The 13,528-nt window shown below is 41.8% G+C and overlaps 1 protein-coding gene across 7 annotated transcripts in view; it reads right to left on the bottom strand.

Annotated features, from left to right (window-relative positions):
* Ttk (zinc finger and BTB domain-containing protein ttk) overlaps window positions 1-13,528 on the bottom strand; it is a 66,668-nt gene that overhangs the window by 9,980 nt on the left and 43,160 nt on the right. For 4 of the 7 annotated variants that reach the window (XR_013080129.1, XR_013080131.1, XM_076771049.1 and 1 more), the window contains exon 5: window positions 890-1,146. Coding sequence is in view for 5 of the 7 variants with exons in the window: in XM_076771049.1 (XP_076627164.1) it covers window positions 890-1,146 (257 nt within the window). In the remaining 2 variants the exon portion in view is untranslated. Of the gene's footprint in view, window positions 1-889; window positions 1,147-1,929; window positions 10,411-13,528 lie in introns of those variants that run through there. The other 3 variants (XM_076771047.1, XM_076771046.1, XM_076771048.1) reach the window with 1 other exon arrangement.

Raw genomic sequence — 13,528 nt, 5'->3', positions numbered from 1 at the left:
TGGATTATGTCGATAAATATTGTATTATTTAACTGAAATATTCATTCAAAACGAAACTGTCGTATCAACGGACTAAAAAATACCATCTGCATCGATTAATGTAACAAAAACACCATTGAATAACTGAAATGTTTCTTTTAGTAACGATGGGGCCATTGGTCGAGACTCTCTGTGGTGAAATTTGGCTTAAAATGTAGAGGTTCATGAATGCAAACAGAACACAAAGTATAGAGTAACTTAGCAAACGTGATTACAACAAAGATTATAGGACAGTGGAGGCTGTGGAGTGGAGTATCAGGTCCAAAGTAGACCTGGGCACTTCTAAAATAACATATTATTTTGTAGTATTAGGGTGGTATTCAGACTTTGAATCATTTCGTGGAAAGAGTATAGCTTCAGACAAATAGTTACAAAGATTCTGGACTGTTTCTTATGGTCAATTTGAAATACAAGCAAAGATTACAAAAATTTGCCCAGGTCTGGTCCAAGTCGATTGGGCCTCACAGCTAAACAAGCAGAAAGATTAATCGATTAAACTTTGATCCCCTGTATTTTAAGACCAGTTTCATCCATACCGTGACATCCCCTCGCTAGGGCCCAACAGTCTAATTCTTATTACTCTAATCGTCGGTATAAATGCTCTAACAAATTCCCTAATGCCCTCTGTTGCACGTGAATGTCCGCGACGCGAATGGAAAGCACCCTATCAAATCCGCGGCGGTATGGGCCTCCGAAGCGGTCTTCTCATGGCCTGTCCGATTCTGTTGGTGCAATGTCCGCGAGGACGCGGCAAACCGCGCCTCTTCCTCGTGCTCGTCCACCGAACGAAGCCAGGCACAGGTGGTGCACTGCCTGCCGAAGCAGTATCAAAAGCAGCAGACCAACCAACCTGTTTCCTGACCTCCGGCTCGGCGTCCCCGGACTCCGACTTGGGCAGCAACAGTTCGCCCCGATCCTCCTCCCGGTCGGTGAGGAAATGCATTCCGCTGACGACCCTCTCGGACTTGATGAACGTGCTCCCGTTGCCCTCGCTGAAATTGTCCTCGCCGCTTCTTGTCGCCGTCGTCGACGACGGTGGCGGCGACGACGAGGACGACGAGGTGCAAATCTCGAACGTGATGTCGGTCGGAAGACTCGGCAGCTGGTCTGGGTTAGACATGGAAAGAGAACAGGTACAGGATTGTTAGTTACCAGACAGCGTAGAGATTAGTTGGAGCTGGATAAAGAAGTCGACGATTCGCCAGTACGATCGTCAGAACCTCGATCGTTGCGATCGGTGGTCGTTGATTCCGAGCAACAAAGTTGAAGAGATGAGCCACAATGTGAATAGTAACTTTGATTGCAATAATTTTTCGACTCGTTGCAACAATCGAGGTTCCGCGTACAGAATTTTTGCTCGTTGATAAAATGTGAAGTCCTACCAAGCATCTTGATCGTTTTCAATGAGAATTTATTTTAGCCTTTTTCAGAGACAAAATTAATTCGCCATGGCAATAGGAATAGAAAAATCCTTCATTTTGCAGTCTGAGGCTTCGTTATTAAAATACGAGCAATTGAAAGTGTTTCGTTGGCTGATATGCAAATGGCGCGTGCCGGAAGTCGTATTAGTAAACTTTAATTGCTTGTATCTTGGTAACGAAGCTTGGAATCGCAAATGTTACGAAGGAACTTTTACTTCTTTTTGCATGAATTTTTGTTAACTATTGATTTCTGGTATCAATGACTAGAATGAATAATAATCCTGTGAGAGAAAAGGGTGGAAGGTATTATAGAAAAGAAAATTAAATTTTATAACATAAATGAAGACAAATACATCATTAGTGGAAGCTAATACTTGAAAAAGCCTTAATGACGAAAATTGTGAACAATGAATCCTTACGCTATATGTGAATTAATTACAATGGTAGGTGTATGATATTTAACAAACAGTAAAAACGAAACACTTATATTTTATTGGTGGCCTTGTTCTTATTTCTATTAGGAATATTTTGTTGTGATCTTTATTTTATATACAATTATAGTAGTTGCTGATATTTATATTTTTAAATTAAAGATCAACAGTTTGAAATGAAACTTTAAATATTAATACCTTTCAAAATTACCGTGAGATTTCATTTCAAAGTTTCATTTTCACTGTTGATTTTAAATTGGTAAATATAAATGTCAGAAATGACTATAATTATACACTTCATTAGTAAGTATTTCCTTCACAGATATATTATTCTTGTAACTTTCTGCCACAAGCTTTTATTGCAACATTTTTACCATTCTGTACATTTCTCTCTACATTATATTTCATTGCATTGCAGATTAATATCATATATTGTTTCTGTAAAGCTCCAAAATAAATTGGATGAAATAGCAAACAAAGTGCTTGGTGTAACTTCACATTTTTTGTTATGTTAAGCAATAGTTCAAAAACTGACAATGTTAAACAGAGTTTAACACGTTCGCTACCACGCGTCACTGTACACAAGGTGAACATATTTAATACACTTATCTGGGATCACTTGTAAATTATGCGTTTTACGAACAATTGTTATATACATAAGTTGCATAGTTGCAAGAGGATTCTCAGGTGGTGTATGAATTCCTCTCATGGTATTAAATAAAACTATTACAAACGTAATGTAGTCTGTGGTCAGAGATGGGCAAATTTCGAGTAACCGATAAAAGATAAGTTTTACAATTGATCAAATAAAATGGTGGTAGCGAACGCATCGTGGAAATGGGAAACATATTTCTGTGAAATCAGGCGTATTAAGGGATTTGCAAGTTCTGTTCCTGAAAAATGGAAGAATTCGAGCGTCGCCATACTCGACGTATTTTACGAATCGAATTAAAAGCTATCTTTACCGCGTTATTAAATTCTTGAATTCTATTGAAATTTTATTTTGATCCAAGTTCGATTATTACACATCTTATTTGCCCAGCGTCGAACACGACGTATGCACGCGAGCGCCGTTATTTATCGTTAAGAGTGGGCCAGAGACTGCCGCGACAGAGTCCTCGAAAGATGTGCGTTTCTTTGTCTTGCTTTGATGAAGGTTGCGCTAATCGATACAACAAATAAACGGTCGGATAGACTATTGCAATGTATATCACAAAGAGTTACAAAGAAACTACAAATTAGGTAAAAACAAATAAAAATAATAATAATTATCAAACTGTTATCGCTCTTAATCGCCACCAGACACCAATAATATAGGTACATACGTTACGTACATTGAAAACAAATGTACAGCCGACGACCGACGATCAATGTGCGAACGTGCAGCTTTGCTTCCTTTATTGTTACTGTTATATGTATATAACTTTTTTTTTTTTTTTTAACGTGCCTCCATCCCCCAAGTAGGATGGACGGTACAATATAATATAACATAATATAGTATTTTATATATAATATATAATAGATTTTCTGTATTCGCAACGTCTATATTTCTTAACAGTTCTCTCGCAATTTTCATTATCTATTGCAAAACATAAAATTACTGTGTCGAACGTTCGTGTCTCGATGTCCTGCAAAGAATGCTTCCCCTTTGTTACGTTTGCGTGTTCAGCGTAATTGTTCTATGTACCGCGCTTCTCCCGTCTACCGCAACGGAGTGCCGTGCGACGGTTTCCATGATGTTTCCGTGCTTAATAAAAGTGCCCAGTACTCGTACGTATCGCTACTAAATATATAAATATATATATATACACATACATAAATATTTGTATATATTTATACATATATATAACGGTGACCGTAAATTTGCTAAAACTCGCTTGCATTAATTTTTACCCTCGAATGCAACCGGACTTAAATTCCCGTATTCGCTCGGGACGCCATACTGCGTTTTCGGCCATTTTTACGAGTCGACTCCCGTCTGCGTCGCGGAGCTACGAATATTGCCGTAAAGGGAACGTGTTTACGCGATTGCTTGTCCAATCGTCGATACAAATTTTTACCGACAGTGAAAACCGTGTAGTGAAACCTTTTCTCAACAAATTCTAAATCGATTAATCTAAGTTCATCAGTGCAATCGAGCACTGCACTCGACGAATTTCGTTCGCGGAATATTTCGCGACGTTCCGACCGACAGACGAGAGAGAAAAAAAAAAACTAGTCAGCTTCGAATGATTCGCGAAATTCGCCCGCATATTCAGCTACCAACACGAATAAAATTTGCAGCGGTCAACCATCTTATATAAATAAGTCAGAGTCGGAACGACGCGATACATAAACACCCGCCTCGTTAACGAGCAAAAGTGGAAACATAGTAGGGCGCCGCGTTATTGTCGCGAGCTGTAGCATTGTAACGCTCAAATAAAATATCTGTATTATAAATATAATAACCGTTTGTTTGCATTCGTCTGGCTATCCTCACGTCTCGTTCACGCTAAACGCCGTTGCTGTGGTTTCCTTTTTTTTTTCTTTTTTTTAAAGCCTAACGCACCTTACCGCGCTAACTAATTACCCGATGATACGATTAAAATTAAAAATAAAATAAACGTTATTTGACGATGACAATAGTAATAGGTATAATAATAATAGAACTCTTACAGTAGTGGTATAAAACTAGAACGTAAGAAGTAAGGTAGTCACAGTGCATGGAAAAGTGGAGAGAAAAAAAAAAAAAAGAGTGACACGACCGTCCTAAATTGCTTTTGCACACGTCACGTGGAAGTAGAGAATTTTTTAGAGGCACGATCAACATCAGAGGCCCCGTAACGCACGCGATAGACGGATTCCGTCTTTTTTTTTTCAAATAGAATTTCCTCGTTAAACGAAACCCAAGCGAAATTGCATACGATGCCCATTGTTATTTTGCATCCATCGCATATACCCGATCGGTTAAAGCCTAATTGTACGATATGTATACTCGATGCGTTCACGCGCGCGTAATATCAAAGTATAATTCGCTCTTCGCGTTATCAACGATCCGACTGGACGTAGAAAAAAGGCACGAAAATATATAAATTTCTGTAGGGGGCAGGGGGGGGGGGTTCCTTTCTCTCGATCATTGGATACCTCTCGGAAGAAATCGCACGCTGGTGCACATTATTCCCTCTCACGTTAATATATCTCTTTATATATATTCTTTTAAATAGCTCTCTCGCGACCAACCATCATTCTTACATATATATCGCACGTACACATCCACGCTCATTTTCACACGATGCTATCACGCCATATAACACCGACGTCGGAAGACCAAAATACTCCTTTCCGTTCGGTATTCGTTCGAATGCTCTCTTGCAGCTCGGATATCGGAAGAAAAGGGAGGGGGGATTTCGGTTGCGACGCGTTTTGCGCCGAAGACTCGATAAGTAAATACTTCTAGTAAATTCGTAGAACTGTGGGGAGGGCAGCATGGATGGAAAAGATCCGTGTAATATCAGAGCTCGCAAAACTGTTCGATGTAACCGACATGTACAGTTGGGAGCGCGAGCGTCCGTCCCGCGGGGGCGTGGCCGTGGTTGAGACGCTATACGTACCGCAGGGAGGAACGAAGATCAGTCTTCGACGGAATCATGAACCATGAATCATGTTCTTACCTTAGGACTGATCTTTCTTTCTTCCAACGATACCTACGCGATTACTTTTTAGGAATAAATCAAAGTGCTTGTTTGCTGATTCTTTTATACGCATTGCTTGGTCCGCGGATGTTACAAAGATGAAGTCGAATTTTTTGTCGAATAGATCTCTCGATAAGGAAGGCACGCCCCTCCCACTCGGGACAGAATGTTCGTGCTCCCGTTATACAACTTTTCTCGGAAGTACTCAACGGCGCGCTCGTTATTGCTAATTATTGTACAAATTGCTGCGTTTATTCGTTTCGAAGCGCCTGATGAGAACCAGATTTTTCTGTTGAAGGAGTAATAACAACAAAGAGGTACGGGGCGCGACGAATCGTCGACACCTCGATTCTCGCGCGACTACGTTGCATTTCGTATTGTCGGACACGGAGGGGCGATAAGTAACTCGTTATATCCCTACGAACGATATCGTAAACTTCGTTTGCGTTAATTCTATTCTGCGTATCTCTCGAAAAATTTACGTAATTCGACCTTGCTACGTCTACACTGCGGTGTCCCAACACCGGAAAAAAAAGAAAAGAAAACATGTTAATAGCGTATCATCAAATAACAGATTTTTTTCTCAGATTTTTAACCGAACGAACGAACGAAAAAGTATATCATAATATAATATAATATAATATAATATAATATAATAATAATAATAATAATAATAAATCGAAGAGAAAAAACAAACGGTCTAGACCCGAACTAACCGAGGCCCATTATAAGTACACAGGATTTCCCATTTTAATATTTTCATACTGATATCTCCCGAACTACTGATTACTCAAAGAAATATTTCAGACAAAAGTTATCCTGTTCCGAGTATGACTTTCTATGCTATATTTTATAATATAGTTTTATAATATAGTTTTATAATATAGTATATTTTATATAATATTGCTTTAAATACAATTGTATGCCAATTTTTCGTCAGACGTATAGTTTACAAACCACGAAATCGTTTCTTCGAACAACCAGTGGTTCTGGATATAATTGTACGTAAGTATTAAAACGTAAACGCTCTGTGTACTATGTTTGTATACATATAACTTTCTCTATAACGTGTCCGTGCTTGCATGTGCATATAACTTATATACCTAGTAATAATAACCAATTTTATCGGTGCTTGTCCATAGCTAAAAGTTAATAATTCTTATCAAACAATAATATTAATAGCAATAATTGTAACGGTGATAATAAAAATAATATTGTTTGCTGCATTAATAGTAGTGCAAGTAATGGTAAATTGATAATGATAATAGTAATAATTAATAATTGGTAATAACTATAATACACTTTCCCAGAGAACCTGTACATATACCGAGGCTGCTATGCAGTATAATTCGTGTTCCTTCTCTCTCTCTCTCTATTCGAGGCACTACCTATCGAACTCTACGAGTCTCCTGTGCTCGTAGCGAACCGTTATAAACTCTGTGATAAATATACATTTTCTTTCTCTTTCTTTTTTTTTTTTCTTCTTTTTAACATTTTACTAATACGCTTCGCTACGCACCATTGGAATCAAATCTGTTTGGCTTACAAAAATTAAAAGAAAAAAAAAAAGAAAAAAAAGAAAAGAAAATCCTGACTACGAAACTCTGCACGTTCACCGAGGGGTCCGCTTAATTACTTTCCCTCCACGGTATTTTCGGATCCGTTCGAGGAATTGGAAGAACATTGCTATCTTTTTTTTATCCTACAAGCGAACAATTAAGTGCAATTAAGGTCGTAGGTAGAGACGAATATACGCGTCTTTCTAAGAACACGATCTCGCTCTAACGGCAAAAGAAAATGGAAGAATCATGTCTCGACTGTGACTATGCAGAGTTCTACGCAGACGTCGAAGGGACTACGAAAGGTGCAGTTTCAAAATAACTGAGAAGAGGAGAGAACATATTTCTAACCAACGTTTCACATATTGCCTGCTGAAATTGAAATTTCATTCGAAAAAAAAAGAAAAAAATCGAAAAACCTTGTACGTTAAAGCATCGACGCACTTTTAAAGCTATGATCACGGTACGATTCTAGAAGAAAGAATGAATTATTCGTATAACATCATTTTGTCAGTCCCATTGTTCGTATTGCTTACGTTACTCTGTATCCTCGCTAAACCGTTAATGTAAAATTTCTTTTTTCCTTTTTGCACAGTTTTTATACACTTCTTGCCCGTGATACGTATATATTTCCAAGCTATCCTTAAAAAAAAAAAAAAAAAGAAAAATAAAACAGAAAAACATCGATAAAGGCACGAGAAAGCTCGTTAGTATTCTAAGAATAATTTTCTCCTTTGTTCGCCGGATGTCGTTAAATTTCGATTCTCAAAAGATAACGAGAACAAAATTGGAATCAATGCAGACTACGCCCGCGTAAAATACTGCGTCCATTAAAAAATTCATTTGTTACGCGGGGGGAGAGGGGGGAGACAGAAATGGGGGGGATGGGGGGAATATAGGTAGGCGGGAGCCCGACGCAAGTTTGTCAGCGCTGTGAAACAATGGTTTAAATACATAGGTACGCGTGCACGTAAGCTCGAGAAACTGTCGAGGAGGCTGTTTCTCGGTGAAATTTTAAAATGTTCGTCGACTCGCGAGCCAAATTTCACTTCACGCGTCACTACACGTCCCCGCGCGTATTAAAACACGCCGAGCGCACGAGCGAGGGAGAACAACCGAGCGTCGATCGGCTCGCAAGCATTGCGCGCTATTGCACGGTTCAAGGATCATATAATACTAATGTACATAGAGGGGCACATCGCTCGAGTAGCCACGTTCGAGGATAGACATCCTTCATGGGGGGTCCGTAGACGCGACGATCTATCACACCGTGAATTGTAAAACAATGGATTGACGCGACCGTTCGTAAATTGTTACGACACAGGGGCACTCACGGCACGCTTCGAACAAAATTTTCCATGTCATTACATACGTACGAACACTGCCAGGGAATCCGTCCTCTTCTCAAGCACGTGATTCACAAGACGAATGAGCAGGAAATTATGGTACCACCAACGGAACCAAGCACTTGTTTACTACCGCGGTGTACGCCAGCGACTAACCGCGTGATGGCGGCCGACGTTGCGCGCGTCAGTCCCGCGATTCCTACGCGCTATTAAGGGACCTATTAAACTTCCGCTAATGACAGAGTTTAGAAGATTTTTAATCCCTTTAAGGCCCACAAATTATAGTAAATATGTTAAATAGAAATTAAAAATTTATCGACGAACGTGACACAGCGATTAAGAATCATTAAATTCTAACGAAATCAACAGAGTATAACTAAAAAATTTGATTACATTTATCGCTACAAATTAGATTAATAAACGCTGCTTCTATTTGACACAGTATCTATTATAATCAATAAAGAAATCAACATTATTAAATTGATATTAAAAAAAGGAACTATAAGATAACTCAATACTGTCCACATTCCCCTTACTTTCTGCAGTACTAGAATTTGATTAGAAGTCACCCCGGAATTGGTATTATAAAGGCTTACGAAAAGACTACCTATCCACTGGCGGTGTTCGTGCATCCGTGCAGTGCACAGAAAAATTCGTTCTCAGTTAATACAGTCGTCGCGTCTACGGGCCCCTGTTATTCATCGCGATCGCTCGACGTCGCCCGATCAAGCAGCGTTTGCATCCGATTCGTCGCGTTGATCTCCTCCGCCCGGTCGCCACGCGTCTCCGGGGGGCTCTTCTTCTCGAGCGGCAACCCGTCGGGCTCCCTCGTAACGACTAACTCGATTAAGACTGGGGGATCGATCATCGCGGGGGTGAGATGGGGCCGTGCGATTGGTCCGCGCGACACACGGTTTCGCACATTCGGAACGGGGGGGCAGGCAGACTGTTTCGTTTCCGCGTATCCTCCGTGACGCGCCGCGTTTCGCGGACAACCGGGACTCGGGTACGCCGCGAGGAGTACGAAACTCGGGTTTCGATCGCCCCCTAGACGCGGCCCCGCCTGAACACGGACACGATCTTCGTCGCGGACGAGTGCTGTTTCAGCGTCGTCCTCGCCGTCGAGGTCCTCGCGTTCCTTTGGGTGCCGCTGGTCGCGGCGGTTTCCGCTCGCCCGTCGTGGCCGTCCGCCGGCGCGGTCGTTCTTCGTGCCGGACCGATCGCAACCCCACCTCGCCCTCGCACCGCCCGCTAAGGCGAGAGAAAAAAGCCAAAGGGCACGACGCAATCCTTGGGCATGAAGCAGTCGTGCACGGTCTTCATGTGGTTCTTCATCTTGTCGGGCCTGGAGAACTCCTTGCCGCATACGGGGCACGGGAACACCTTCCTCTGGTGGCCCTCGTGGTACAGGAAAGCGTGCCGCTGGAAGCTGTACTTGTTCTTGAACGTTTTCTGTATGTCGAGCTTCGCGCACTCGGTGCATTGGTAGACGCCCTCGGAGATCGAGGCGTAGCGAAAGAGATTCAGTCCGCGGACGGACATCTCGGTCAGCTGTTCGGCGGGATCCTGCGAGTGGGAGGTCGCGCGACGCCTCATGCGCCTCTTGGGCACCTGGCGGCCCGGGGGGGCGGACATCGTGCCGATCTGGTGGCCGCTGGTGGACGAGTTCGTCGTCGGGGTGCTGCTGCCGCTGTTCTGAGCGTTGTTTCTGCCGGTGGCGGGCGACGCCGACGAGCTTCTCGACGGCGCCGTGGTCGTGTTCGCGGCGGAGTTCGAGCCCGCGGTGGACGTAGAGCTCGTCGTCGTGGTCAATGATGTTGTCGCGGTCGATCTCGCGCTCGATGTCTCCGTGCTCGCTTGACTCCCCGAGGATCCTGTCCCGAGGTTTCGTGTCTTCTCCTTCCACGTCTCTCCGTCCGATTTCGTACTCCCCGATGAGAAGTCTGCGAAAAGATTTCAGTCAGTAATGGATCGTGGCAAACCATAGACACGACGATTTAACGCTACGACGTTACGACAATTAATTATAATCAAAGAATACTTTGGCGAGTGTTTCTTAATTTTCTTCTTTCTCTACGATACGACTATATGTGCGTTACATGCAACTGCTAATTGTAATTTAAATACAAATATTCATCGACACTGTTCGAACGTGTAACTTGTCCAGTTTTATTATTTTGGTTTTTTTTTAATGTTCACTTTTGATTTCACGACGAATAACAGAGATGGAGAAGTTATACGATTCGCCCAGTATACTCATACTGCGTACTTTAATGCGTGCAAACAAAAGTGGAGCACGGAAATCGTAAACGAAATGTGTAACTCCCTGTAAAACAAAGCGATTACAGTAATCCCCGCTTGTATGCCATTCCTGTCACAGTTTTTGTTTATATCGAATTTTATCTGGAATGTTATTGAGTTATCTTCGTGGGGATGATGTCTCGATGAAAATGAGTCCAAAACACCATCTAATTTGAACAATTTTCATTTATACGAAATTGAAAGTCGTTAAAAAAAATTTTCGAATAACGCATAATTAAAAAGTGCTCGAATAAGGTCGTGTTTAAGCTCATCTGGAACCAAAGTGGCATACAAGCGAGGATTATCGTAAACACAGATATTTTTCTACGCAACAGAAACAAAATTTCAATGATACCTGTAAATAAGAATCGTAACGCAAAACATAAGTTACTATCTACTTAATTGGGAGTCGAGGAACAACGAGGATAAATGGATTCCGGGTGTCAACGAAAATAAAAAAGTAACGTTGATAAAACGAAAATAAAACAAAGTATAATCGTACCATTGTTTCTTTTTTTTTTTTTAATAAGTCGCGCGACAAAATGTGCCGTTCTTACGTTTCGTGTAAGTGTAGTTTACTAGTAGGATCATAGCACAAGTGGTCTATCTACAAGAAAAAGGCACACGTAAACATACATCGATAGACGGATTCCAAGGGCTCCATCGATTCCACGCTGAAAATTCGTAACGAACCGTGTATCAACTTAAAAAAAAAAAAAAAGAAAATAAAATCAAATGACCACTGCAACGAAAGACGGAACTCATCCGTTGTTTTCAAGCTTATTGGCGCGAGTAATTTTGGTACACGCTGCTAGACGAGCTGGAAACTGTCCAAGCTGAAGCGCCTAGGCGACTTCGTAGGAAAGACAAATGTCACTGCAGTCGTGTACCAAATGTGCAACAGATTCCCCTGTCGCGTTTCGTTGTACTAAATTCAATCGATGACAATCGTACGCAATGTTCCGTTGAAACCAACACGGGGACGGAAAACTTTTAAGATCGTTTCTCTTAACGACAGAACGAACAAGTACGTATACGAAAAAAAAAAAAAAAAAAAAAAAAAAAAATAAAACTAGTGCAACAAGTGCAACAGCCGGGCGGGCTTATAAAAATCAAAAAGTTAAATGCAACGAACAAACCATGTACATATATATATTTATCTTTTTGTTGCTCTCCAAATGTTTCACTTTCCTTCATTGTCCAGGACAGTAAAAATAATAAATCAACAATACGCGTACGCAACATGCAAAACAAAAGTCCATAAAAAATAATAATCGCTTGCTTCCCTGTCGCGACCGGCCACCGCGAGCGGCGTTCGACGTTCACAGCGTTCCAGCGTTTACATTTTCGCGCGTAAAACATATTAGATCACAACGCAGAGATCGCAGATTCGATTTTTTATATTTTTAGATCGTCGCGCGTTCGCGTTTGCTCGAGCCGGCCGCGGCTAGGGAACCTTAATATCTAAAGATCGTCCCGTCGGCGCCGTGGATCGCTTTTCCCGTCGGTCACGGTGATATACTTTACAAGTAATCGAGCAACGTTCGCTAATGAGGGTCGTTTAAATAATTGCTCGCGCCGTTGCACGCCACGGGGGATCGTTCGCCGGACGACCGACGGGACGCATCATCCACAATCGCTAAAACGATACTAAATAAAAGTAATTTTTGGCTAAGTGTAACGGTGCTTCGTGGTGAGTGCAGAGAATTCTCGAATTTGGCGTGTTTCGTAATGTACCGTTTCCATTCGTGGACATATCGTGATATTCGTTTTTTGTTTTCTTTGTTCTTCGAGCCGACTAAATCGAGAAATCACTACGATTGGAGGTGATGGGGGGTAGGGTGTTGCACGGGTGTGGAACGCAACGCGAGATTAACAATTTTGTTTAGCAGTCAACGCGATTCGATAGCTGCACAGAACTCGTGGCAAATTGATCGTCTGTGAAGGGTCTCTCGATTCGAAGTAACTTTATGGCACTTGGATGGTGATTTCGCTTTTGTAATTCAATGTCCTCGAGAGAAACGAGGAGTCGCACGAGTCTCCGATGAATTAACACTCACGTTCCACATACGTGCGGACAAATCGCGACGCATAACAACGGAAACGACAAGTGAACGCAACGAAAAAAATTGTGTAAAGTAAAAGGATGTTCTACGGGCACGTACGAAAACCGTGCTTTTGTTTAATCGTTTTGTATGGTAATTACCTTTCGATTCAATGCGATTAGTCCGCTTACTTTCCTCGATAAGCGTGTATACATTCGGGGCAGGGCGGTTCCAGGCCACTAAACTTATTAGCCACTATTTGTATTTCTCGATACAACGCACGAGCCGCGATTTTCCTTTCTTTTTTCTCGCTCTTTTCAACGATACACCGTCGCTGAACATCATCCGTCGTTTCGTACACTCATTCGCGCGTTTCCACCACTTTTTTTCTGCATCCAATTCACGGTGTTTACTTTCTTCCGTCGTTGAATCGACGCAAGCCTCGAAAAGAAAAGCAAAATCGACGCGAGGAAACCGTCGAAACGTTGCAACAAAAAAGTGGTAAGTGTCGTTGAGAAATCAAAAAGTAACATGACGGAATTTGCTAGAGTGTTATTGCTGTTAACTCGCTCGATTTTTTTACGCAATCGTTATCGGATAAAAATTTCGAGTCGCGCGACAACGAACGACGGGAACGTTTCGATGCGTTACTTTGCACGCGGGATATAAAACGGCGAACAACTTTCCGAGATTCGTCTCGACGTTCGTTCGATCA

The sequence above is a fragment of the Colletes latitarsis genome, chromosome 8, assembly GCF_051014445.1.
Source record: "Colletes latitarsis isolate SP2378_abdomen chromosome 8, iyColLati1, whole genome shotgun sequence".
Lineage (NCBI taxonomy): Eukaryota > Metazoa > Arthropoda > Insecta > Hymenoptera > Colletidae > Colletes > Colletes latitarsis.
Note: the sequence above shows the minus strand (reverse complement) of the source record. Positions and strands in the feature narration are given on the sequence as shown.